The sequence below is a fragment of the Corapipo altera genome, unplaced genomic scaffold (genome assembly GCF_003945725.1).
Source record: "Corapipo altera isolate COAL_440 unplaced genomic scaffold, ASM394572v1 58, whole genome shotgun sequence".
NCBI lineage: Eukaryota > Metazoa > Chordata > Aves > Passeriformes > Pipridae > Corapipo > Corapipo altera.
This window is the reverse complement of record NW_020884898.1, coordinates 9,205,005-9,231,753: the sequence shown is the minus strand read 5'-3', so window position 1 is coordinate 9,231,753 and position 26,749 is coordinate 9,205,005. Positions and strand designations below refer to the sequence as shown.

The following is a 26,749-nucleotide window of genomic DNA, read 5'->3' as shown; positions in this document are numbered from 1 at the left end:
GGACTAGGATTTAATAGTATGTTTCATATTAATGTATATTTTTAAATATTGAGGAAGTGCGTGGAGATAGAGAATATGTGGTCATATTTAAATAGGATCTAAACCCAGAAGTTTCTCTTGTGTATCAGGTAAAAAGCGATGAAAACAAAATTTAATTAAGAAGCTAATAAATACTTTGTCCTGTTTTTTGCAGTGTTCCTTTTACGATAACATTTACTTACCTCTATGCTAAGACTGAGCTTGAGGGAGGGGGTATTAACACTATGACTTGAGTATACTAAGAGCAGCTGCTCTATTTTAGCTGATTAAGTATGTTATTAACCTATTTAACAAATAAGATTTATAAGCTTTGAGTGAAGTTAACTTCTCGATTTAAAGTTTTATAAACTTTCTCAATTTGGGTGTGATAAGTCAACTTTTGATCAGATTTTATGATAACTTTTTGTACAGTATATATTTTTGGTAATTTTTGTATAATTATGAAATATTTGGGACTTGAACTAAGTCTGGGTGTAGGGTTATGTGGGAGGGATGTTGGTTTTTTGTCTTTTTTTCCATCTGTGACTGGCTTTGGGAGGGATGTTGAGTTTTTCATTTGTGGCTAGACTTGTTGTAGGGGAAGCAGGCAATGATTTGACCCTTGTTAGGAGGTAAAGTCCTTGTAAAAGGCCAGTTTTATAAAAAAATAATTTAGATGGGGCGATTAACCACAATAATTCTTTTCCTCAGTTCACTCTATCTGAAAATGCCAACTCTGAGAATATGGATATTTTATTACTTTATTTACATTACTTTACCCATAGTAATTTTCTTTTTCCATTTGAAAAATATACTGATTGTGATAGCAAACATATCCTTCCTCCCCCATCTGTGATAAAAACCATCTTGTTATATAAATTTAAGATAACATATTTTAGCAGGGAAAGGTAGAGTGAGAGGGATTTATATTCTCATTAATAATTGGGAGAAGCTTCTAAGGGTGTGGTTTTTTTTCTAAGACCTCAGTATGTGTGTATATACGAGTGCTGTGGAAGTTCTGTCCAGCTCTGTTTCAGAGTTCAGCTTGTGCCTGTTCCTTTTTGAAGGACAGAATTGTCATGATTACAGAGTTATGATTTAGGCAGGCACTCAGAAAGATGGCCCTATTTCTGTATATGGACAATTTTCTCCCTTTTTTCTTTCCCCAAGCTTTGACTGTTTCTGCTGTGTTCACTTCTTGGGAGCCTTGAAGATTTAGATTTTTTTCCCTTGAAGAATTTGTTTTTCACTTCTCAAACTGAAAGTGTCTTTTGTGGTTTTTGGTCCTATCTGCTTAGGCCATAACTTAGTATTATAAATACTTTCCACTTAAATTACAGTGTATGTTTTTCTGGCTGCAGAAAATAACAAAGTATGCCATTTTTTTCTGTATGTACAAAGGCATATAGACAATCTGCTCAGCTATATGCAGAGAAAATGTTGATCTTTTGATGAAATAGAGTTGTGTATTTAAAGGCAAAATTGCACACAATAACATTTGCCAAATCAAGACCTTGTTGGAGGCCATTTCCCCCCCTTGGTACACTGTACCACATTTTCTATGCTTGCTGTAGTATTCTTTGGACCTGTTGCACAAATTCACTTCCCAAAGCCATACAAAAATTACCACTCAAAGACCCAGAGTATATCATGACATAAGAAAGGGACTGGGACTTTTCTTGTGGGTGGAGGCAGAGAAGAGTGAGAATCTTGGAGGTCTTGGCAGCCTTGAGATCAACTCAGTAACATGGCAAGAAACACCCTGAGTTGATGACAAATTATGTCAGTGTTGAACAAATACAGGAAGTTCAGAATTCTTGAATTCTTGATCTGAACTGTTCAATCAGTTTCCTTAAGGACAGAACTTCAGTCTGTTTTCATAAATAAAATTAAAAAAAAATTACTTTGTAGTTAACACCCCACAGAAGAATGTTGGCATTCCAATAGAAAGCACAGTATCTTTGCAGGACTTCTCAAAACAAAAAGCAGAACACTGTGGTTGTAAACAAGTCAAGCTGCAGCCATTTACTTTTGATTTTCTAGATTAAAAAAGAAGCAGAAATCAAATAGGAACTCAATAATAAGCAAATTAAACTATGGAATTCTTTCATTTTTAAAAATGTAGGCCGTGTGCAAAATTAAATAGCCTTTGGTGTGGAGGATATCTTTTTTTTTTTTCCAAAGGTATTCATAGTGGTTTGGAACCTAACTTGCACAGATTTTGTTAGGGTTTCCAAGGGGCAATTAATGGAATTTCTTGAGTTGTGTAATTAATGTTGTAATGCACGTAGAATTTGTGTTCTGAATGTAATTGCTTTGTGCTACTTAATGAGGACAGATTTGATTACTATGTAGGTATTGAGAGGAGTGCAGCTGAAATGTCCAAGTGTCCAAGCTGAACATCTTGTACATGGCACGTTTAAAGTCTTTTACTCTTCCCTCTTTAAATCTCCCATGGAAATGAGCATGATCAGCCTGTTTTCTAATATGAAAAAGTTTCTCCTGTTTATATTACTTTTTGTGGCTTGAAAGGAGCCTGAGGCCAGCCAGATAGGGCTTCACTGGGGAAACCAGGGAGATACGGCTGAAAGGAGGGATTAGCTGACCTGTGTTGAGCCTGGGGTAGTATCCACATAAAAATGAGAACCCATGCTGTCAGTGCACAAGGATGTGCACAGCCTGTAGGCTTTTTTTTTTTTTTTTTCTTTTTAATCATGTTCACTGAGACTGCTGAGGACTCTGCACTGTGGTTTTTGTGTGTAGATCCAAGGTGAGCCTGAGGAGGGTTGTAGAGTCAGGGGTATTCCTGCATGCCCAGCTATAGGATAGTCACAGTACAAAGACCTTTCCTTGTTCTTTTAGCTGAGTAACCCAACAGAGTGGGGTTTCTTGCAGCATGTTGAGTGGGATTCCTCAGAGTGGTCTGACTGAACCTTTGTGCCGTGGACTCGCTTTGCCCGAGGGTTGTTGCTTTGTCTGGTGAGCCCCGTGCAGCTCTGCAAAGCTGCTTGGCTATGCCCAGCTTGTTACAGAGAGAAATAAAACACTGCTTTCAAGTCGAATGCCAAGCCTGGCATTAACTAAGCCCTCGCTACAGCATTTCCCTCCCAACACGATTCCAGCGCTCGGAGGTTGGGGAGCCCTGGGTCCCGTGAGGCCGGAGAGCTGCCAAACCCTGCACGTCGCTTATGGCTGTGGGCTGGCAGCTGCTGCTGTCGTCCCCAAGGGTCCCAAAGTCGGGGTTCAGCTCTGTCAGCAGAATTGCTAAATCCTTGTGCTAACTCTCTGGAAGGATGCTCATTTTGTTCAGAGCTATGTGTGAGTAAGATTGCTTATCCAGGTAGTCTCCCTGCTTGAATGTAATACAGTGAACATTATAGTATAGGAGATACTCACTATGGTAAATACATTCATTTATGTAACTTCTGAGCTGATCATTAGGTTCCTATTTACTGTGCTCTCTACACTTTATTTCACTTTTTACTTTTTATTTCATTGCATCGCAACTTTAATGAAAATGAATTTGGCACGTAGAATGTGCAGCTATTCCATGTGCTCTCTGAGGACAGATAATCTTAAAAGTAAAATTAAGGAAAAAATATCATGAAGCTTTGAGAAACAAATGCTTTATTTGATACATGGAAACATATTTGAGGTGGAGCTAGAGATGAGGAAATCCTTTACCTGCTAAAGAAACACAAAATCAAGGAAGAAATTTTAGTAGGTAATTAAGCTGATAAATGGTAATACCCTTGGGGTCAGCGAACTGTTTCAGTTTAAGAATACTTATTTTTCTGACAATCTTGAAATATCTTGAAATACTCTTGAGGTTGGGGATGGGGGGAAGGAAGTTTGATTGTTTCCCTGAAACACAAGTGGTGTGGAGTAGGTATTGTAGTCCTGTTACAACATCATTCTAAATTTATTCCAGTCTGTCAATCTTCCTGTCAGTTTTAAAGGTCCCTTCAATTTATTTTAAACAAGATTTTTAGTAGTTCTACCTGCATGGGAAATTATTTGAACTATGTATGACTTTTTTTTTTGATTGATTTTTAATGTCCCCGTTGAATAACTTTTGCTCTCAAAGCAGAGATACACTGGTCATCTAAAACTTTTAAAGAATTGTATTGGTGAGAAGAGAAATAAATTTGACTTTTTTTTTACATTTTGGGGTTTGCTTATGAGATAACATTATTGTAAATGACTTTGAGAATCATCAACTATTGAAGAGTTCCATCCCTGTGCATTGTTTGAAGAGATGTTAGAGCAGAAGGTCTTAGAGGGTTATAAGCCTGTCCTTTCAGTGCTGTTAACAAAGTTATGTGTCAAAACCTAAATGTTAGAAATTGATTAGTCCTTAGGAAATTACCAGTTTTAGGTTTTTCCTGAGATACATTGGTACGAAAGTGGTATTTGCACTAAACAGTCTCTCAAATTCAGAATGCTTCTTTTATTCTATTTTATTTCAAAATAAGTAGCAATAAGCATTAGTACATCCCCCAGAGCAGTTAACTACAGTAAATTCGTATGATGCTTTGTAGTTCTTGCTAACATACCTTTTCTTTCTTTGACAGGAACATAACTTGAAACAGAAATGTAGATAGGAAACTGAGGGATTACACTGGGTGTGTGTCCCTGTTTCTTTTTTTTTCTGCCTTACACTGTTCAAACATTGTCCTTTAGGAGCTCCATTTACAAAGCAGACTAAACCTGCCTTTCTTTGGTGTTTACTGAGTCTAGAACTGAAGGGTTGCAATGCTTCACACTGCTCAGACTGCTTAGATGCTTGTCATGCAGCTCCTGGAATTCTGTGCCTGGCAAATGCAGCAGCTGGAGAGCAGCTCAGCCCTTTTTATGACATTTGGACCGGATGGTTGGGGACAGTGACCACTGTGTCAGTAGTGCACATGCCAGGCAACTCTGCTTATGAGTTAGAGCCACTGAATATATCACATGACCTGAATATATCCATGTCCATCTTTCTGTTTGGAATATGCCTACCACAAATAACCCTTAAGGTGTGCTTTGTCACCACACTAAGGATATGTGCTGATATAGAAATACTGTGTTGAGTGAAGCTTAAGAGTTCACACCCATCAGATCTTATTGCCATGTGAAATATGGTTATTCAGCATAAATCACCTAGGAACAGTTTCCTGCAAAGAGTGTGGTCATTGAAGCATACAGTTAACTTGTTGGGTGGCATTTTGAAAAATGGGGGGAGAGATATCTTTCCATGGCTCATAAAGTAATTGCTTGCTATGTAAAGTGATTAACACAGTTGCATAAGTTGCAAAAATGGAAACTAAGAAAACTGCTTTCATTTTTGAAAGTTGCCTAGCTAGCTTTGGCTTCCTGTCAGTAAAAGAAAGATTGGTGACTTTGTGCTTTGCATAGCGATAAAAGCGTTTGTAGATGAAAGCACTGCACTGTTAGTGCTGCCTAAAATTTGTCCATCCTGTTGGAATCTGGTTCTTAAATAATTGATGACTTGCAGACATGGCACTTGTATCTTGAGCTCTCACAGGAGATTCATGCACTCACTGATACCATTTTGCAAAAGGTAATGGAATTACTGTAACATAGATAAAAGTAAAATAGCATCTTACTTTTAAAGACATATTATTGTATATAAGTTTGAAACCAGGCTCAGCAACAATAAGTGAATGATGTTATTAACATGTCTGTATTAGTAGCTGAAGGTATTTTAGTACATGATAGGTTTTTTGGGGTTTGTGCTGGTGTTTGCTTTTTTCTCACATTTTCCCCTCCCTTCTGTTCCCAAAGAGTTCTAGAAGCCAGTATTGCAGAAAATAAAGCAAGTTTAAAGAGGACGCATCCAGAGGTATGGAGTGACTCTCCAAACCCTTATGATCGGAAGCGGCAAGACAACTGTCCAGTAGGATTAAAGAATGTTGGCAACACGTGCTGGTTTAGTGCTGTCATTCAGGTAAGCACCCCCTTCAATTAGCTGTGTGTAACCTTCATTGTATCTGTTGTGAGGTGAGTTAGCTTATTTTATGTGAATAACTTACAATATCTGTTTTCCTGGGAAGTTTAGGCCACTGCATGAGATGTTTTTGAGCATTACTTATTTATTGCATCTCTTAACGTGTTCATCCATAAGTCTGATTGAAGTGTAGAAAGTACTGGTAGCATAACTAAGTGAAGCTTCAAAATGTTTCTCATTAAGAAGTTGTGGAAGACAAGGAGTTGAGTCTCTGAAGATCCTGGGCGTCTGCAGCTCATACTGACATCAGTGACAATTGTGGATGCCTAAAAACATGTGAAAATTGGATTACAGATGAGGATCCGACTTTTTATATTAAAAGGAGCGCATGCAAATGTCTGAAAGGGGGTGGCTGACAATGGAGGTAGGTGGAGGAAATGAGACACCCTCAATCATGGAGTGCTTACTAGAATAGCTGCAAGGGGATGGATAGGTGGGTAGGGTAAAAGAAGGAACAACTGATAAAGAAGGAAACCTGACAAAGAGGAAAGGGAAGGTCTGATACAGCTGCAGTTGTCTGGTTTGGGTTGTTTTACCTAATACAGCCAATGTGTGTGTCTGTTTTTGTGTATATGTAGCTTAATTAAAAGCTAGCTTTTTTGTTTTTTAAGATAGAGTAAATAGGGAAATAAGTACAGATACTGCAACTTGTCCAGTGAAAACTAATGTTCTTATATCAATAGTTCATGTACGTAAACTTTATGAATCCATCTTTTAGGAGATTATCTTTTAGAAGTGATTGCTAAATCTATATATGTTTTTGTAAATAATCTGTAGACCTACTGAAAAGTATTCCAATGCACAGAAAACTGTATGTGAAACCATAATACAATAGGGGGAAATTTATTTTTAGTGTACAAGAAGTGAGTTTGGCATATTGTAACTTTTCGTAGTCTGACATTTTGAGAGGAAGCAAATAAAATATTTAATACCCATTTTTAACAAATTACTGTCAGGCTGATGCACTTTTAGATAAACTAATACTGTTGCTTTCATTCTGATGGCTGTTGTACTTCAGGCTGAGTCCATTTAGATCAATGTTCTGCTTAGCAATTTCCACAAATGGATATGTACAGAGGAGCACAGTTTGCATGATACTGCTCTGGTAAAACACTCTTGAACCTCCAACTAATTTCACCTTGGAGGAGTTTCTTAACCCTTTGCAATTTGTTTAGTAAAATCCCAGTGGGCCTCTCTTGTATGTACTTGTCTTCCTTGAACCTTGCCAACTTCTTGCACCCACAGGGTCCTTCGAGTAGGATTTCCATAGTTTTGTTCCATATTGCATGGTTTTGTTTGTTTTTTGAACCTGGTTCCCACTAACTTTGTCTGGTGGCCTCCATATCTCCTAGTGGAGAGTTTAGAAGTTGCTTGCTGTTACAGTTCTGTGGGCTGCTGTCCTACTCTCTTTTAACACCTTTATTTCCAGGTTGGCTGCTGAACTGCAGCCTGTACAGAATATGTTCTAACCTCTCATCCAGTTTGTTGCTGTTCTTTGGATCTTTCCTGCTCTAGTAGCGTTTTAGTTGGGGAACCAGGAAAGTTCTTAAGGTGTGAGTGGACTATGAATTTGAGGTGGTATGATGGACAGATAAAGGCTCTTCAGGAAAGACAGGTAAGGACAACAAGGAAAAGTGTTTCCTTCCTTGTGAAGGAGTAGCTCAAATGTGTGTGATACTTGTGTGGGACAAAGATGACAGTTTAAGATAAGAGTTTATGGATCAGGTTCAGAGGTGGTAAAGGTGCCACCTTGATTAGTCTATTACAAACTACCCTCCTCAGGATGAGGATGTGGACAAAGCCTTCTTTAGAGGCAAAGAAGTCTGGATTATTGTAGTTCCCCTGGGGAGCTTTAATAAGCATCCTGAGTCTTGCTGGGTCCACCATAACAGCACATAATTAAACCAGATTTCTGGAGAGTATCAGGAACAACTTCTTGAGATGTAGTAATGTGGATACTATTGACTGCAATGACCATGAAATAGTAGAGTTCAAGATCCTGATGGGAGCAAGGAAGGAGTAGCAGACCCTGGAGTTCAGGAGAGCGGACTTTGTCTTCTTCAGGAAGTTGGTATCTGGGATTCCATAGCAGGCAGCTCGGAAGGGCAGATTTGCTCAGGAAGGCTGAGAGCATCCCCTGATTGCCAGAAGGGTCCATTCTGCTCTCAGGGAGCTCATGGCCAAGCCCCAGTGCAAGCAGGCAGTGTGCTGGATCTGGAAGCAGAAATGGGCTACTGAGGAGGAGGTTGGAAATGCTGTCCAGGCATGCAGGGATTGGTGTTAGGAAAGTGGAAGTTATCTTAGAGTTGATGCCTCAAAGGATGTCTAGGGTAACAAGAAAAGGTTCTTGATGCTACACTGGTCATAGAAAGCCAAGCAAGGAGAATGTGGTTCTACTGCTGAATAGAGCAGGTGAGGTACTCAGTGCCTTGCTTGGCCTTAGTCTTCACCAGGGAAGTCTCCAAGACCATTGTGCATAGTTGGGAGAACTCTGATCAAGGGTTAAGGATTTGAGTCAGAGATTACTCAAGGAAACTTCCCCCATAATAAGTCCAGGACCCACTGAGCTCCATCCAGTGCTGAGAGAAAGTGGGGAAAAGTCTTAGGAGAGCAACTCTCTCTCTCATGTTTGAGAGATCATGGAGAGTCAAAGATGTTTCTGATTAACTGGAGCCAGGCGTTTTACAGCAGTGCATATTGTGTGGATGAGAGGCAATGCAAGTGACTGAGATAAGAAAGATTCAGCCTGGATATAAGGCATTTTTTTCCATGAGGACTGACAGGCAGTGGAGGTTGCCCAGAGAGGCTGTTGCGGGGTCTGTCAAACCTTGAAGGCTTTTAAGATGCCTGAGAATAAGCCCTGAGTAGCGTGGTCTGATCTCCCAGGTGACCTCCTGTGAGGTCAGGCAGGAGGCTTGACAAGAGGCTTCCATCATTCTCTTTTCACCTGAATTACCTTATGATTATATAGTCATGTTTTCTGTTCCATTCTGTCTTCTTAATTATTTTATTCTGCTTTTAACTGTTATTCTACTTCATGTGTGGAACTGATACTTTCATGGAATGATCTGCTATAAATTACAAGTTTTGAATAATGCTAGTTAGCACATAATTTTCTGTAAATTTTAGGGTTACTTTGCACCACCTACCTCACTGTACTCTTATCAGTGTTGAATTTGGCTTTCTTGTTATATAGATACTCGGTCTTATACAACCCGTCTGTTCATCTTTGCCAGCTCTTGTTTTTACAACATTGTATACTTCTGTACTGAGCAAAGGTGGTCAAAACTTGCTCTCCTTTCTAGATCACTTCTGAATTTTGCTTACCAGCACAGTCTTGGTGAATGTGCACTAACCTCCCCTCAGGCTGGAACAGATGCCCTCTTTTTCTTTTGGAGAGTACACAAGTTGGATTAGTATTATCTGTGTACTGTTTGACTTCTTGGAGGTTTTTGGTTTTATTTGTGGTGACTCTTTTTGTTTGGTTTGTTTGTTTTGGTTTCTTAATGGGAAGGATTTACTTACTTGCAGGTTACCTGTATTTAATGCTGTAGATAATGAAATGGAAAGACTTCTTTATTTGTTCTACGACTTCCCTTCCCACTGAGGTTTTTCTGTTCTTAGGCCTCTTTCCTTTCAACATCTAGTAATCTAACTGGTGTTTGAGTTTTCTGTTTTCCTGGAGATCTTTTTGTGTTTCCCTTGATCATTTCTCCTTCTTTCTTTATTCTGTCACATGCATAGCTCTTTTTGCAATAGCAGAAACATTGTCTTAGTGTTTATAAAAAGAAACCTATTATTTCCATAAAGATCTTCATGGACCTAATATGACTTGGTGTTTTACTTTCTCTGTTGTGCAGTCAGATTTTACATTCCATAGTAGTCCCAATTCTCAAGATGACTGATTTTATGTGTATGTGCATTTCTGTAAAAGACATTTATGCACAGGAAACTGCAAATGTTTAAATAAATGTTTTTGTGGAAACTTGAATTTTTAAGTCATGAACCACAGAGATATGAACAGAGGCCAGAGAATGTAAAATCCTATGCTAGACCTATGATCTCATGTTATTTATACCCAGCCTGCAACTTTATACCTTGAAAACAGATTATAAAGAGACCTAGCTAGTGCTTATGGTCACGAGCCATACTATGTGAAAGTATGTGGTGTGTGGAATTATGATGGTTTGATCCTAAAAGATAGTGAAATGTCTGGATTTACATCTATGGGATATAATTGAAGTAAACCATTGAAAGATTTATAACTTCAGTTGGTTGAAAAATTTGGTTATTAATATTGTCTATCAGCCAGGAAGATTTATGTTTCAAACAACCATCCCAGGAAATTTAATGCATGTTAATTTAGAACATTAGCTAATACCATATTTATTTATCCACAAGGCAGATTGATTACTTAGGTTTCATTGACTATGTAGGAGTATTTTCTTGCTTTCTTTGGGAGTCTTTTGAAACCTGACACATCACATAGGTCAACACTATCTAAATGTTAACTACTGTCAGTCACAATGATATATTGTGTAATATAACCTAAAACTAAATTGCGAAGAAAGAAAAATCTTCCTTCTATTTAAGGGGTGCTTGTTAAGGGATAAAAAAGATTTTGACATTTTGACAGTTTCCTTATACAGTGAAGGTTGTTTTTTATAGGCACCAATTAACTGACTTAGTCAAATTCAGTCATAAGTGGTTTGTTGCATTTGCTTTACGAGCATGAAATTCCGTAATAGATATTTGCAGTGAGTGACAGAAAACCCTAACAAGATTCAAACATTGCTGGAAATACTGCTTTTTAACCTGTATTTATTTGTACCATAGAGTAATTTACATATGTGGAAGTCATCCTCTTCTGCAGAGGAACCAGGGAGTATCTCTTCAGAGAGATCCAAAACAAAGTTTTGCTTTCAACAGTTATATTCAGTGTTACTAGACTGAACAGGAATATTTTTTCCACAGTGTAACTTCTAAAAATCTGCCCTGCTGTTGAAGACTATTGACTCGACAATAACTTGTATTTAAAATTGAGTCCCCAAAACAATATGTCAAAACAAAACTGTATTAAAGGGTGCTTGTTTCTACTTTACCGACCAAGAAATGAATCAAGTTCCTCAATGAGTTTTCTTCCTTCTCTTGAACTTGTAATAAACCTATGTTTTTGACAGGAGTTCATGCTTTTGCTGCTGTTTAGTTAGATTAACTTTCATAGAAGGACCCTAAGGACCCCTAAATCCTAAGGCTTTAGAATATTTCTAGAAGGTTGTTTGTGTGTTGTTTGTTGGGTTTTTTTTAATTCTAATTCTGATTATTCTAACTACATATGTCTGTTCTTGAAATAGAACTTTAGATACCAAGTTCTTTAAAGAAACAAACCACAAATGTAGCTCTGATTTTACTTTTTTTGCAGTAGATTTTAGTGGCTCCCTTGTGAAAAGGTAACTTCACGGTTTTTCTTGGCTATAAGAGTTTATAGTCTGAAAATGGCCCATAAATAATACATGTGTGGAGCTTGTGAAGCAGCTCCTTTTGTGTCATGCTGAGCACGAGTTAAGTGTTTGCAGGACATGGGATGTAGAAGGTGGGTAAGTCACAGGACACGGATGTGCTGTTGGAATCATGTCTTAGGCTTGCTGCCTGTACAAGTTGTCTCCCAGATGTTTTGCTTTAAGACATTGCACAATACGAACTTTCTCTTTTGGAGTCCCAAAACAGGGTTTTGGTTGTGTGTGACAAATAATGCAGGGCTTGCTCCTTGATAAAGGTGTCACGGGAAATGCCAGGTAGTTGGTTGTTTAGTGAAAGTTATCCACTGTGTGTGCCAAGACAGATTTTTGATAGAAGGAAGAAAGTGTGTGGGGAATCAATGAAAATTGTACTGTTACTCTCTTTCCCCTTCCCCTAGTCCCACACCTAAAGTACTAAGTGCAGTGTTTTCCTGGGTCTCATGACTTCCAGAGGCCTGTCTGGACTGTAGCCATTCCCTTTACCAAATGAGGTATCCCAACAGGACAGCTGGGGTTTGGCATCTCCACACTCTTTTTCTCTGGGATTCTGTCAGGGTCTGGTTAGTCATCCAAAAATGAGGCTTTTTTTTCTTCCACAAAAGCACATAGCTTGCAGAACAAAGAATCAACAAACTAGTGTCTTACAAATCTCCATGGTTGCTCTCTGACTTTCATTTTCAGGGTCCCTACCAATGCTTCCAGCATTTTAGTCTGTTGCGTTGTCTTTGGGAGCAGCCTTCTTGCTTTCCTGATGTCAGTATATGTGGGGTTAGGATCTCCTTCAAGCCTAAGCTTCTAGTTCTGGGAAGAAGTAAGGCAACTTGATGAGTGAGAATCAAGCAAGTATTTCCTTCCCAGCTGGTGGCTCAGCTATTGTTCTTACCATCTTTGAAGCAGCCTCCCACAAGTATCTAACATTTACATTAGTTTGTTTCTTATTTGTCATGATGAATGGAAAGGATTGTGATGGATGATGTGGGAATGCATTAATACCAAAAATCCTAGGATTATATAATAAAATTTACATATATATATATATATATATATATATACACACACACACATACACACTGTAAATTACTCTCTTGCTTCCCTGGCCATAAACTGGAAGGTTGCATGTTGAAAACATGAATGCTCAATATTGAAAACATCCAATGCTCAATCTCTGTTTGGGTTTAAATGATCATTGATGAAATATTTTTTTTCCACTGTTTTCACTGTGGAATAGCCTGAGGCAGGTGTTGGTTGGTTGGTTCTGTAGAGTTTCATGGGCAGAGGAATAATAATGTTGGAAATCTAGCTTCTTGCTTCCTATCCCTCTGTCACTCCCTCTGTTTCCCTCTAAAGATTGACTTGTCGCTTCTAAGTTCAGTCATCCTATAATATTTACCTACAGGATATTTCTTTTACTACTTTTTCTTCTTCTGTGGTCTCCACTTCCCTCAGGTTGCTTGTGTGATTTTCAAACTCTTACCTTATATTTAGTGATACCTAATATTGCAGAAGTTTCTGTTGTGAGGGTTTGGAAAGCTTTAGTGGATGATGGCTTTAGCTTTGGCTCATAAATAGCTGCTCATTTAAGTAAAATAAAGGATACAGGATAAGTATTGAGTTGCAGTCCTATGTGCAGTTCCTAGATGTAGAAGGGCATTGCATTGTTTAGGTGTGTTGTTGAAGTTTATATCATGTATTTCATCTATGCAAGAAGTTGAAAATTGTAACCATGTAGGGAAATGTTGGCTGTTATTTTATGTCCTAACAGATTTGGGTTTTTTTTTGCTTTGACCCATGTAATAGAGGAGTGGTTGAATGGCATTTTTTAGTATGTGCCAAGACACAAGCATAAAGTGAATTCTTCTGGACACATATCATACTTAGCTGTCTTCTGAATTGCAGTAATGTTCTGAGTTAGTTGCTATAAACAAGTAAATGTTCTCTAAATGCAGGCTGGTAATACCATGGTGAGCTGTTTGTTTAAAGTGTTGACTTAACCCAAGTCTGCTAGCAGTCCTAAGTTAGTTTGACTTTCTACATCAAACAGTATGCAAGCTGTTTTCCATCTTCTTCCATGTTGCACCTCAGCCTTTTGGAAACGCAAAACATGACCGCTTAAAACTGCTTTTTATACCTTGGTTATCAGCAGTTTGGAATGCTGTTGGTTGTCTGTTTATAAATAAAACTGTCCTTTTAGAGGCACTTTCCAAAGCCTTTGAGATATGGGATGGAATCTCTCTGACTTTGAAATAGCTGAATGTTTCACTGATTGCTACCACTGTACATGTGGGGTTGTTCTGCTGAAGTTCAGCCATGAGACACTGTCATATCTGTATGTAGGAGTTTTTGTTTCAGAGAGGCAGAGAGAAAAAAACCCTCTTCCTATGCTTTTGCAGTGAAGTTTGAACAGGAACCTGCTCAAATCCCAGCTTCAAAGCTGCTTTCCTCACTTCCCTTCTGTCTTCCTTATATGCAGTTTTCTAAAGAAAGCCAGAAAGACTTTGGACTGTGCCAAAACCTCAGTATATGTAAAGAAGCATTATCATGAATATGTTTTGGGTTACTTCTTAATTTTCTTAATACCTGTCATTAGTCTCCATTCTGGAAACAGGATTTACCACTTAACAGCAATAAGACACACACAAGTGTAGTAGAAGGCAGCCCTGATGTGAGTTGTAAGGAGAAGCAGGGCAGGCAGTAGTGACAATGAACAGCCACTTGATGGACTTTGTTGTGAGAAAAGTAAGTTCAAGAATATAAACCAAAAGGGAAAAAGTAGATTAATAAATAGAAGAAGTGGGGAAGGCCTTAAGGGGAGAGAGATATGATTCTCCTAAATTTGAATCATAGAATGGCCTGGGTTGGAAGGGACCTTAAAGATCATCTAGGTTGCTCCAGCCAACCTGGCCTTAAACACTTCCAGGGATGGGGCAGCCACAGCTTCTCTGGGCAACCTGTGCCAGTGCCTCACAGTAAAGAACTTTTTCCTAACTTCTAATCTAAACCCACCCTCTTTCAGTTTGAAGCCATTCCCCCTTGTCCTGTCACTCCAGGCCCTTGTAAACAGTCTCCTTCCATCTTTCCTGTAGGCTCCCTTCAGGCACTGGAAAGCCACAATTAGGTCACCCTGAAGACATCTTTTTTTCTAGGCTGAACAATTCCAATTCTCTCAGGATGTAGGGATATAGAGTCCAAACGACGTGAAAGTTGGAGAGAATGGGACTTAGCTGGCCACTTTTTTTTTCAATATGGAGCTTTGGACACTAATATTCAATTTGAGGCATTTCTTTGATATAGATTATTACCATGAATAAAAATTTAACTCCAAAAATACCCAATCTATCTCACTAAAACCAGCTCTATATACCATAAACAACCAAAATGGTTTATAAAGTGAGGTGGGAACATAAATCTTATTTGTCATATTGGCAGAGGCAAACTATTCCAAATAATATATGTTGACGTAGAGCTCTATTTTTGCTTTTTATTTTTAGGACTTAATTAAGGTTGCTCTCTGCTTGCTATACAGAATGAAGGTGCTAGAATATGGTCTAGAATAAATGTCAAATTGGAAATGCCTAAAATGTCCCAGATGACTAAACAAGGCAAATGGGTGTTGTGATGTGTTAATGCATATGTAAGCTTTCAAATTAAACAAGATCATGTTTTAGCTAAATGCCAGTACCTGAAGGAATTCGTTTAGGAGCTCTGTAGGAATGCATACTTCTCTTTTTCCTTGCCAAAGAGTTGCTTTTCAAGCTCTCCTAGTAATATATATTTAGTTTTTGGTTTTCTTCCTTCTGTCCTTCCAAGCTTAACCTTTGTGAATTGAATGGGAAGCTGTCTGTATTCATGGTATTATGAACTTAAGGTTTTCATGTAAATTTGTATAAAGGTGATCCCTATTAAAAATTCTCTAGTTCTTGTGCAAAATTTTTTGCCTTTTTTTTTTTTTTTCGTTCCCGATGCTGGGGGGAAAAAAAAGTTTTCAGCAGTTTGTTAGTGAAACAGCTGTTTTTAGTGCCCTGTGCCTACAGGATGTGCAAGAATCCATCACAGAGCCTGTGTGATGCTTTCTGCAGCAGCTTGGTAGGTCATCTTTTATCTAGACTCAGAAGTACTGTTCTCCTACTCTCTAAGTATTGTTGGTGTCAGTAAATTTACTAATTTAGGACTCTGCCAGTGGTTTTTAATGACCTGTGCTGCATGCTAAGCTTTTATGGATTTAATATGCTGACTAATTTATATCCTTGCACCGTTAATGCAGCATCACAGATCTTGAATTAATCCTTCACTCCGGCAATCGAAATTCTGCCAAGGTCCTTATGTTTCATAATCCTGGACTTGAAGCGGGGAAAAGGGATAAGCAGGGTGTTTTAGGTGAGACCAAGACAACTTATATTCAGAAATTGCATCTGGGCCCTATGTAGGTTAACACTACTCAGAAAAATGAAGGCTTTAGTATCTTACAGTCTTGAAACTACAACTCTGCCTGGTTCTCTCTGGCATGATAGAAAATACATCTACATCATCACCACCTATAGCAGGGGACAGCCACAGTATCTCTGTTGTCATTCAGCATTGTTAATGTGAATGACCTAAACTGACACTGGATTTCTGTTGTTGTTTATTTTCACTTTTCTTTTACCATCTTGTTCCCCTCCCCCAAACTGACATAATAGGAGGCAGATATTCTAAAAAATCTATTGATTTTCATAGTAATTTGAATTGATATCACTTACCTCAGCCTTAGCTTGGTGAAGTTTCCAGATGACAGCTTTTAAATAGGTGTAAATACACTTGGGGGGGGGGGGGAGGAGGGGAACAAATCCACAAACCCACCTTTTGTAGAGTTCTCCTTGCATGCATAAATTCTGCATGCTTTGGTAAATTGTAAACAGATCAATGCCAGTAGATCTGAAGTATCCACCTTTTAGATCCAGCCTGTTTTCTCTCACTGGGACCCCTGACAGTTTCTGTAGCTGAAGCCAAGCGGGTGAGAGGTGAAGTGCTGCTCCATGTAAAGGGTTTGGAAGGACAAAAGATGGCTCAGCAAACTGGAAATTCTTTTGCCTTGGCTGTTTCTGAAGCACTGGGGTGGTTGGCCATGGGAGGTCTCCTTTTTAGCTCTTTATCACAGGAATAACTGTAAGTTCCTCACTGAGGTTCTTTGGGCACAGAAATTGGTTGATCTTAATCACTTGTTTACACTTACACTAGGGAATTATCTTTTTCTTAATGGAAGTGTCCTGAAGTTTATTTAGCTCAGTATGGAAGAGCTATGGCACTGTCCTTAGCATTAGTGCTGTTGGTAGTAGATTAACTGGGATGGTTCTGCTGCATCTCCATACAACCATGCACAGAGTGAGCTGTTCTGGAGAGAAGTTTAATAACTAAATATCTTGCATAAGAAATTTGAAGTAGAACAAAGCTGAAGAAGAAAAGAGCATATTGGACAATCCTCTTAATTACTCTTAGCAGGTTGCACAAATAGGTTTCTCCAGGTTAGTAAAAAAGCACAGACTTATGTGTTCAGTTTAGAGTTCTGGATTAAAGAAAGAGAGTTTTTGGGAAAAACTTACAGATTGAATGCTGGGCAAAAATGCTAAACTCAAGTACAGTTTTCTGTACATAATTTGTGTACTTCTGTTATGACATTGGCCTGCTCAGCTGCTTGGCATTTTGATGGCACTTGTATTAGTCATGGAGAAAATTCAGCCTTTGGACATTGTATTTCAGCAGCTGGTTTATTTTGTATGTAAGACATTGCTATGTTTTGCTTGATGAAGAGCCCACCAGTGGAATGCTGTTACATCATGAGATATAACTTCAATTAGTATCAGCTTCTAGAATGACACTTCAATTAAATATTAACATTTTCTCTGCTTTGAGTAAGTAAACAAAGGACTCTGTTTTAATCTCCCTTCTCTGCAATGATAGATAAAAGGGGAACGTGTATTTGGAACAGCAAAACAAAAAAAAAGTTTGACTACTCAATTATCTGCTTTGTTTTAGCAAGTTCAGAAACTATTTTTTGGTTGATGTTTTTAATTTTCTTTTTTTAAAATTATTTTATTTTTAAATTAAAAAAGTTAGGAAAGATATCTCTAGGCTTTCCATTTTGCTGGGAATGCTGTGTGCTGTGGGGTGTGGAAAAAGGTTAAACTCTGTACAGTCTCTTTACAAGAAAAGTCAGGAACATGGGACCTTTTCAGGAACTTATTTGTTTTCCTTCCCCCATGTTCTGAAGTATTAGGATAAATGCAGAGCCTCTTCACAGTTTGAGTTTCACTTTCTTGGCACTAAGGGATTGAAATCCCATTAAACCTGTTGTGTTTAAGTGACTTAAGTCTTTACTTGTGTAGGACAAGTTGCAGGATCAAGATCTATTGCTGGAGTAGGCAAGCTCTGCTTTTTCAAAATAAATAGCTAATAAGTGATGGGGTGGGGAAAGAGTTAGTTATAGATTGTAAAACCAACAGGTATGAATAGGAGGGGAAATCTTTCCCATGCTGCTCCGATGAGCATGTTTAAAATACTTCAGACCTTTTCTGCTACCCTGTCTTCATCAAAATGCTGTTCTGTTGTAATGAAGTGAATTTTAATTAAGATGCTTTCTGTCTGTACAGAAAAGCAGTGATGCAGCTACAAAAGTGCTCAGGACTCTGGTTCTCAGCCACTGCTTTGGGCTTTTATTCTTTTGCAACCCAGAGTTGTCTTGTTCTTGTACTCTCTTGGCTCCAGGCTCTGTGTTACACTGTGGAGTTTTTTGTGGGTGTGCCTGTAGACACCTGTTTTCATGTCCTAGTGTCTGTAAAATGGGAATATTATCACTTCTTTACTGCAGAGGTGTACAACCCAATTTCCTTATTCAAATGTACGTCCCTCAGGTCCTGTAATACTGGGAGGAGTGGACAGAATGCAAAAAGTACAGCTAATTGCAAGTGGAATTAAGTTGCATATACACAGGTGTAGTCTCTCTGCAGTGAGGAGGTAGATGCTAGAGGGCCTACAAGATCAATTTTAGATGACTAAACAAACTTTCATTTCCATTTTAAAGCTGATACTTTTTACAACAAGAATTTAATTGAATAACTAACTTGCCTACCATTTAAAACTACTGTACCATTTATGTGATTAAGTGCAAAGAATTTTTTTTATTATACTATTTTCTTGGCAAAAATAATTGTCTTCTGATGAAAATAAGTCTAGCAAAGTTAAGTGAAATAATCTACCTTCTGAAATGAAACTTTAGCATTGCATAAGTTTAACACTTCATTTCTTTTGCGTATTTGGAAGAACTTTGTATTGTTTGTAGAAGTGCTTAAAGGTTTTCTTAATTTTTTCTTTTCAGTCATTATTTAACCTACTGGAGTTTCGAAGACTAGTTTTGAATTTCAATCCTCCCGCAAATGCTCAAGACTTGCCCCGAAACCAAAAGGTAAAATGAGAAGCTGACTTCCCCTTGTGGCTAAGGGCATTTCTCTCTCGTACCTGAATTTTGCACTGTTCTCTAGCTCAAATTAACATGGATTTTAGAGGTGCCAGTTAACAGTCCTCTGAGCTTCCTGTTGTGGATCTTGCATAAATGATGTCAGCCTCGTGGTAGAGTGCAGGGCAGGGTGCTGGGAGAGGCAGAGCACTTCTCATGTGAATGTAGCTTGTCTTAGCAAACACTTGATTCTAGTTCCCTCACCCTCACGATGTGAGATTAAGCTTTCTGTTATTAGCTTGTCTGTCCTGGCCTCTTCATGAGGTAATTGTAAGCATAAATTTTCTCATGTGTTTTTTGTAGCTCTTGTAGGATTGAGGAGGGGAGGACCTTGACTCAGGTTTCTTCTGACTTCAGACTAGCAAGGGGGAATGGTCGTGGACTGATCACAGATCAGTTTTTCCTCCTTCATGGACACCCTCTGAGGAGAGATACATGGGGGCCCCTTGGTTTCCATGCTACAAATTGGAAAGGTAGAGATGGGAAGAGGAAGTGGCTGTAGGAAGTGTGAAGACACGTGGTACCATTATTTTAACAGTGGCTTACAAGGCAGAGAATTTTTGCATATCCAGAAATTAGAATCATAGAATGGTTTAGGTTGAAAGGAACCTTAAAGATGATCCAGTTACAGCCCCTGTGCCACGGGCAGGAACACCATCCACCAGACCGGGTTGCTCAGAGCTGCATCCAGCCTTGAACACTTCCAGGGATGGGGCATCCACAAGTTCTCTGGGCAACTTGTTCCAATGCCTCACTACCCTCACCATAAATTAGACTATTGCCTGTTGCCTCTTTTTTTCAGATTTAAAAAAGGGAGTGTGTTGTCTGCCTGTTCATAGTTGTTTGTCACTTCAGGCTTGACTGGAATATCCAGTAGCAAAACTGAGCTGTAATTAGAGAAGCAAAGGAAAAGAGACTGTCCATTTTCTAAACTTCTGAGTATGTACCCTGAAAGGGAAGTTGAATGTTCAGTCAGAACTGTGTAATTTTTCCCCTGTCTGGTTTCCTTCCTCCTCCCCCACATTCAAATAGGAAGGAATCACTTTTTTTGGGGTAGGAAAGCATGTTTGCATTATGTCATGAGATGGTGTGAAAATACAACATGGTTAGTGCTGGGAACATCCCACAAGGTGGGGATGGGGCAGTGTATTCTAGTAAGAAAGATAAGTCATGCTTTACCAAAGAGTTGTACTGGGGTTTTTTATTTATTTATTTTTAGATTGACCTTCTGCATAGTATTTAATTATTCGTCCTATAATTTGTTTTAGTAATGTCTTCCAGTACTCAGAGTTCTTTACCTTCAGTTTTCAGGGTGTAAAAAGCAGTTGGCATCTAAGAGGCAGTATGAAATAGCTAGTAACAAGCTGTTGTCTTGAAAAACATCTTGCCCAAGCATTGACACTTGAAGCTGAATGCCTTTAGCAATTCCAAAGTGCTATTTTTTAGAAATTCTGACCTTGACAGACAGTATTAAAGCTGTGTGAAATGCTTTGACACCAGGAGAGGATATGGATTTGTGCAGAAACCTTGCTTTCTTCAGGCCTGCTAGTAGGAATCTCTGGCAGTAGTTTGTGTCCTCTCCTTTGTTAACCTAAATTCCAGGATGAAACATTGTATTAATTGGTGTACTCATTTGTCTTATTTACAGCTGTAAAAGGACTGGGACAATTTAGGAAAAGAGATCACTTCACTAGTTGGAACTTTGACAAATAGAGGAAATAAGCATGCATGCCCCCAAATATGGTGCTTTTATTTCTTTATAAGTGAAGGCAAGTAGAGGCAAATTGATTTAAAGTTGTAGTATAAGTTACCAGTTGACAAAAGGGAAAAAGAAAGAGGCCCCGTAATTTATTTCCATCTGCTTTCTTGTTTTAAACTGTTTCAACTTTGTTTTGTTTTAATTTGTATTCTAGTATTAATAACTATACATGACTGACATTCTTTAGAATCCAATTCCCATCCTAATAAAGACCAAGTTTTAATAATACCAGATTTTTAATAATTTGGTTTACATCCGGTTGTTCTTCCAGTTGGTGGGACTTATTTAACTCCAGGGTCATGACAACCTCTTGATTTAGAATTCAAGCATGTGGTTATGCTTCAGGGAATATTGCATAGAAGGGTTGTTTGTTCTTTCCCATCAATATATTGAATCCAAATGCTATGAATGATTTGGCATGTAAAGTTGTTAATCCAGAGGTCATTGGTGTAAATTTTAACTTGAAAAAAAAAAACAGCCAAACAACAGCCTCACCCTGTTTGCCTCAGCTAATTGGGCTTTGTTTTTCTGAATTTGGGCATGCACTTAACATCTCCAATCTGGTTTTGTTCTTTTCATTTTGAAATTTTCGTCCTTGATATCCCCCTGTAGCACAGACATAGTTCTCTGTAGTTACTGCAGCTTCTTTGCTCTCCCAGTTCTCTTACCTCTTGCTGTCACATGAACAGACCTTTTTGCTCCACACAGTGAGACCAGTGAAATATTTGGCCTCAGTGATATCTTCAGGAAACATTTTATTATTGGAGGAAGCAGGTTATTGTGCTACAGGTTAGCACATCCTTCCGCCTGTTTTGATATTATTTTCAATATTATCACTATGTCACTGTCCTGGCAAACTGATTGACAATAATGAATGTTTTCTATGTATTAAATATGCAAACTGCTTTAGCAGCATTTATAATCATATGTTATTCCAACATGTATTAAGAAATTACTCGTGCAGGCAGGATAGGTGATAGAATAGAGAATGTTTTAGATTATTAACTTCCCATACAGTTTTAAGTTCAAAACTCATTTTAATCTTTTTTTTCTTGGTGTTGATGTAGCTGCTGTGCTGTGATCACTTTAGTAGTTCTTTTGTTTTACTGTACAGGTCCTCTGTGGAACTGTATACCTTTGTCTTGGGGACTGGCCCATGTTCTTTTGAAGATTTTAGGCTTTGTTCAGTCAGAATCTGTTTGTTGTGGTAATGCCGACATAATCTGGTCAAGGATCATTAAATGCATTAAATCAAGCTTTTTCAAAAAAACAGCAAGGATTTTTCTAGTCTTAGAGAACTTTGATAGCCTTTATAAAGATATTTATTCTGAGTAATTCTACTGACGTTGGTAGCCAGTTGTTCAACCTAAAGCTACAAATATGCTTAAAACTCAACAAAATGAATAGCATAAGTTTGGCTAATGCAACAATACTGCCTATATACTTCAGATTTTAAAAACAAGGTAAGATTTAGAATATTCTGTGGTTAATAATTTATGTCACGCATATGAATTATCACTAGTATTTGGATAAAATATATCTGTATCTAAAATTTGAAATTCTGTTTATTTTAATAGATCACTTTATAAAACAGTAAGAAAAATACCACTTGTGTAATTTGTTTCCCTGTTCTGTTGTTATATAGTTCTTTAAATATCTAAATGTGAGACTGATTTTGTTCTTAAATTAGGATGATTTAGTGCTGAATTACTAGGGTGACACTTGAAGTCTTCAACCTTTTCTGTGAGGAGTGTTTATAATTGGCAGGTGTTTTGCAAGGTGGACTGGAAAAGCAAGTTAAACTCAAAGATTTATGTGACTAGAAGTATTTTTTAGGTATTATGCAGAACATATATTCCAATTCACTGCACAGTTTTTAAAGCTGAAGTAAAACATACTCAATGTACAAAAAGCTTTGTCCATACTGGATTGACATAGGAGTGACTAAACAAGTCTGCTGTTTGAGCATGTGAAATAGTTTGTCATCAAGTAATTCTAGTTTGACCAGCATCTGACATCTGTGCTGCCTTTGGATGATACTTTGTTTTAAATACAAGTGGGTATTACATGGAGTTTAATTTCATAAGTATTTGTCAACCATCTACTCAGGAGTATAAGTGATATCCAATCTCCACTTGTAGTTTAATCTGTGGTATGAAGGATTTGTGTTTTTCTTAGCTTTTCATTATATAGGCAGAAGACATTTCTTCTCTTCTGGAAATCAGAAACAGAATGCCATAATCCCATGAACTGTACTTTAAATAATGGGTACAAAGGAGAGCAGGCTATTTCTCTTACTTCTTCAAGAGAAATAATATTTATGTACACTTTATAAATTTAGTTTTCAGTAAAAAATAAGCTTAAGAAGGTACTGAATAGTGTGTAGGCTCACAAGAAATTCTGCTAGAGGTATAGAGGAATACTAATTTCAATAAAACCAAGGTATATTGTTGCAGTGTATTACTTAAGGCTTTGTAAGTCTTAAGAGGAACATTTCTGTCTTAAATGCAATGTGGCTTGTCCAGTTGTCAATGTAACCCCACTTCAAGACAAACAGCATCCTCTAGATGTAATTCCAGGGAGCTTTTAGTTTCTGAAATGTAATTTTCTTCCCAGAGAACTACATTATTTTGTAAAACTGACAATTAAAAGGCACGCAACACTACCTTGCAGTACATAAGTAAGCTTATGTATTATTATGATGATTGGCAAGTTATACACTTAGTTTATTGGGTAGCACTTATGTAAAGTAGATTTTTGTTATCACTTGGTTAATATTTTTAATTCTTCCAATACAGGAACATAGGAATCTGCCTTTCATGCGTGAATTGAGGTACCTATTTGCACTTCTAGTCGGTTCAAAGAGAAAATATGTTGACCCATCAAGAGCAGTTGAAATCCTTAAGGATGCTTTTAAATCAAATGATTCCCAACAGGTAATTTTCGATCAAGCTTATGCATGTTTTCATGTGGTCATCTGGGGTCATCTGGCAATAGGAAGTACTTAGAGTGGACAACAAAAATTCAAAATGTCCACAGAAAAACTTCTAGCTATTAGAGTCTTTGAACTTTTCCTCTGATATTATGTGATTTCCAGTCAACTTTTTAAGGAAAATTAAAAAAATATTCCAGACAGCATACTTTTATTCAGTGCACTTTCTTTCTGTTATTTCAGAAATTAACTAATAGATCCACATGTTTGCTTTTAGGGTTTAGTTCTAAGTCTGAGGCTTTTGAAAGAGCGTTATCTGATCTAACAGTACATCCAGGGCTGGTACAGTCCTATTATCCTATTTGCGTAGATATTGGTTTTGAGGATCCAAATGTTCATATTCAGGATTCTTACCTAAATCATAGTATATTCTACTTTTTTGAGAAACACTTCGTTTCTTCAGATGCTTTGTTTTCCCACATGAGGTTGTGTGGCTGAGGTGTTTAATTACAACAGCACGCTGAATTTAGTGCTCGATGAAAGTAATATTAGTCACCACTTGTTAGATACCAAAGGGTTTGAACAATGGGATTCATGAGATGCCTTTGGACTAGCATGGTATGAAAGCTGAGCCCAAGTAATAAGGATCACAGGACAGCGTCACAGCTGAGGAACACCAGAGCCACTCATAAAACAAAATCCAATCATGGAATAGTCTTAGACACAATGTGATTTTGGAACACTTGTGGAGGGGAATACTGCTTTACTGATCCTGTAAGGTGACCTTTCGTTGTGTTCTGTTACATATAGTCTATGATTCTATGATATGTTAACATACACTGATCATTTTGTATGTTTTAACAGCAAGACGTCAGTGAATTCACACACAAATTATTAGATTGGCTAGAAGATGCCTTCCAAATTAAAGCTGAAGAAGAGAGGTAAGATTTTTTTTTTTCTAGCTCTGCATGTTAAACATTTGGATGAGAGAAAAGCAAACCAAACAACCAAAAATCCACTTCTCTGTATGGCTGAAAAAGACCCAACTCTGTAGCTCATTTTGGTTCAAGTGTGTTTTTTTCCATACATGGCAATACCTTGGATTTTTCCTTTAGTTGTTTCACCCCCTTATTTTGTGTTAGAAATCTAGCTCAAAGAAGTTTGAAGTGTATAAAGAATAGAGATGTGGTTTTTGTACTTAATCAGTTAGGCTCTTTTCATTTGAATGAAGTTTTGCTTTTCGATCCTGCAATTTGAAATACTTCAAAACCTTGCTCCTTTTTCTCATATCAGAAGTAAATACTCATTGTTTGTATAAGTAAACATCTGTGAACCATCTTTTGAATACATAATTTTTTCTAGAGCATTGCAGGAAATAGTTTTTACACAGGTTTTGTACAATTAATCACTCATTAATTGAATCTGCTTTACATAGGCACTTCTGAAACTTAATTTTCGGAATATTCTTACCACTGCAAATATCCAAATCATTTTAATTGTCTATAAAGTACAAATATAAATTAACAGTAACTGAGTAAAATAGACAGCATAATTTCCATAATGAATTCAGAATAATCTGTTCATAACTTTGTAAAAGTTTGTAGCTTTGTGTTTGACTTTTATTTTCTTTTTCGCTAACACACTTCCTGTTTTTTAGGGATGGAGAGAAACCAAAGAACCCAATGGTGGAGTTGTTTTATGGACGTTTTCTAGCAGTAGGTGTACTTGAAGGTATGTATCTGGATTTACTTGGACATCTGTGGTTGTGTCTGTCCAGTGCCTGTCCACGTACACGGGTGAACGATGCAGTTGTAGGACTTAGGTACTTCTGCAGAAGCGCACTTGGAGAACACAAACTCAGTCTGTGACAAATGATTTGTCCTGGAAATATGAGGCTGAAGGTAAATGCAGTGAACTGCAGGAATCCAGAAAGACTTTGAGGAGCTGACTGTATGTTCTCAGTGCAGCAGAAGTTCGGGTGAGATACTGAGGGAATATCCTTTGAAGAAATTATTGGGGCACTTTTACCACTTACTAATTGTATATAGAAGGCAAGTTACTGTATTTCATCGAGCTAGTCTCTCACTCTCTCTCTTATTCATTTAGTGCCATTAAAAATTTAATTTTCTTGCATTTTCTTCTGCATGTATGAAAAACTCACCCTCCTAAAAGTTACAGTTTGCTGAAAACAAGTCAGTGGAAACCTTGAAGGCAGTGTTGGGGGGAGTGCTAAGGAGGAATAAACTGTACAACAAGCTTCCCTTTATCTTATCTGTATGTAATTAGTAGAACTGTGGAATTGCAGTGTTCTCTATTTCCAGGAGGCTATGAAAGCATTTTTGAGTAACTTTAATATTGGTGAATCTGCCCCCCCATCCTAAATGAATGACTTGCATTTGAAAGAAGGAGCTATAGTCTTTAAAGTGGCTTCAAGGTTGTTCCTGGAACAATCTGTTGACAGATTTCAAAACCATTCTGCAGATTTCTTGCTACTAGCTATCATTCTTGCTCCTTTACATTTAACTACTTTCCTTCTTTAGATTTTCATCTTAACTGAGGAGATATGTAAAAATCAAACCAATGGAAAGAAACGAGCAGGCCTAAGAAGATTCGTTACTGACTTTAGCATGAAATAAATTGAAATTCTAATTTGAAATCACTTGTCCCCTATGTTTCTCCTCGTGTTTGAGCTTACACTGTTTATACACTGTTACCAAATTATAATCTTGTTTTCAGGACAGAAATCATGAGTGTTCTCTTTTGTGGTTTATTTTTGCAAAATGTGCTTACACAAAGGGCTCTTTGATATCAACAATTCCGCTGACTTTGCTGATACAATGTACAGTTGTATTATTAAACTGCTATTTGCAGGAGGAGGATTTTGATTCATATGTGTAAAAATTCTCATACATCTGTATAGCCAAAGCATTTTGAGTTTTGCCAGTTGATGCCAAAACAATATTAAAAAGTGGGCTGGAGAAGAAAATACATAGATTTTCAATATTATGTTTGAGCCACTTGTAAC

General features: G+C 37.7%; 1 protein-coding gene across 4 annotated transcripts in view; it reads left to right on the top strand.

Annotated features, from left to right (window-relative positions):
• The window catches only part of USP25 (ubiquitin specific peptidase 25), a 69,806-nt gene that overhangs the window by 10,385 nt on the left and 32,672 nt on the right, over nt 1–26,749 (top strand). For 2 of the 4 annotated variants that reach the window (XM_027648648.1, XM_027648647.1), the window contains exons 4-8: nt 5,806–5,968; nt 18,896–18,982; nt 23,591–23,728; nt 24,589–24,665; nt 25,382–25,455. In XM_027648648.1, the coding sequence (XP_027504449.1) occupies nt 23,612–23,728; nt 24,589–24,665; nt 25,382–25,455 (268 nt within the window). In that variant the 5' untranslated portion in view covers nt 5,806–5,968; nt 18,896–18,982; nt 23,591–23,611. Of the gene's footprint in view, nt 1–5,805; nt 5,969–6,303; nt 6,393–18,895; nt 18,983–23,590; nt 23,729–24,588; nt 24,666–25,381; nt 25,459–26,749 lie in introns of those variants that run through there. The other 2 variants (XM_027648649.1, XM_027648650.1) reach the window with 2 other exon arrangements.